Below are 1,013 nucleotides of genomic sequence, written 5' to 3'. Positions count from 1 at the left end.
ATTATGCATGTACATATTTAGGAGGAAAACTATGAAATTGAGATTATCATGATGGAATGCCAGGGTTTGCTTGCTCTGCTCAAAAATGCAATTACTGGTATTCTGCAGTGGCTCTGCCAAATGTTAGCATAAGGCATGGCTATAACCATAGTAACACAAATAATTGTCTAATTGGATAATTCAAAACAGTTATGGAGCCAGATGGCAGCATAAATATCATACACCAACCCTAACCACCTCACTAAGAGATACTTACCCACCCACAGATCAAACCACTCAGCACATGATGATCACATGACATTTATGCACACAATATTATAATAGACAAACTTCAATAGGACATACAGTAGTAGTGACAGTGCATGTTTTTACTTATAATAAACCAACAGGCAATCTCTTCATTTTAGGGAGCATAAAGTACATGCGTTTCTGTTTTGTATTTGAATATTTTAGTAATTTTTGACATGCATTATAATATTATTATTATTATCATAGGTTAATGAGGTTGTTTTATTTTGTACATGTGTATTTTTACAATTTTAAAGAAAAGTAGTCGAACCTCATAAGGAAATGAGTTAATCTTTGAAAGAAAATTAACATTATGTTTACGTACAGTGGCAACTGGCAAGCATTGAAAGAGATACTTTCAGTCTTGCTAGTGCTTTTCACAGAACTTGACAAAAGCTCCTATTTAGGCATTTTCTTTATACAGCAGTTTCTGTTAGTTATTGTCAATAGTTTACTGTAACTTGATTAGATAGTAACACTATAAAAACACTGCAAATATTAGAATTGATAAAAGGACATTGAAAGTAGTTACAATAACACTCTACTGTGATCATAAAAGTTACACTAAAATAAACTAAGATCCAAAATGTGTGCATAACAAACAAGTTCATGAACATTATATACTGTTGTACCACACAGCTAGTGTGTATTAAACTACATGTACATGTATATTAAATTGCACTGTTAGTTTTTACTGTTTCATAAGTTATGTTTCATAAATAGCA

The 1,013-nt window shown here is 31.5% G+C and overlaps 1 protein-coding gene across 1 annotated transcript in view; it reads right to left on the bottom strand.

Annotated features, from left to right (window-relative positions):
- Positions 1 to 743: 743 nt before the first annotated feature.
- LOC109593716 (uncharacterized) overlaps positions 744 to 1,013 on the bottom strand; it is a 19,019-nt gene continuing 18,749 nt past the window's right edge. The window contains exon 5 of the mRNA XM_020008688.1: positions 744 to 1,013. Coding sequence (XP_019864247.1) covers positions 995 to 1,013 — 19 coding nt within the window. The 3' untranslated portion in view covers positions 744 to 994.

This window comes from Amphimedon queenslandica, unplaced genomic scaffold (assembly GCF_000090795.2).
Source record: "Amphimedon queenslandica unplaced genomic scaffold, v1.1 AMPQUscaffold_13508, whole genome shotgun sequence".
In the NCBI taxonomy this organism is placed as follows: domain Eukaryota; kingdom Metazoa; phylum Porifera; class Demospongiae; order Haplosclerida; family Niphatidae; genus Amphimedon; species Amphimedon queenslandica.
The sequence above is the reverse complement of the archived record's forward strand: the minus strand, read 5'-3'. Positions and strand labels throughout refer to the sequence as shown.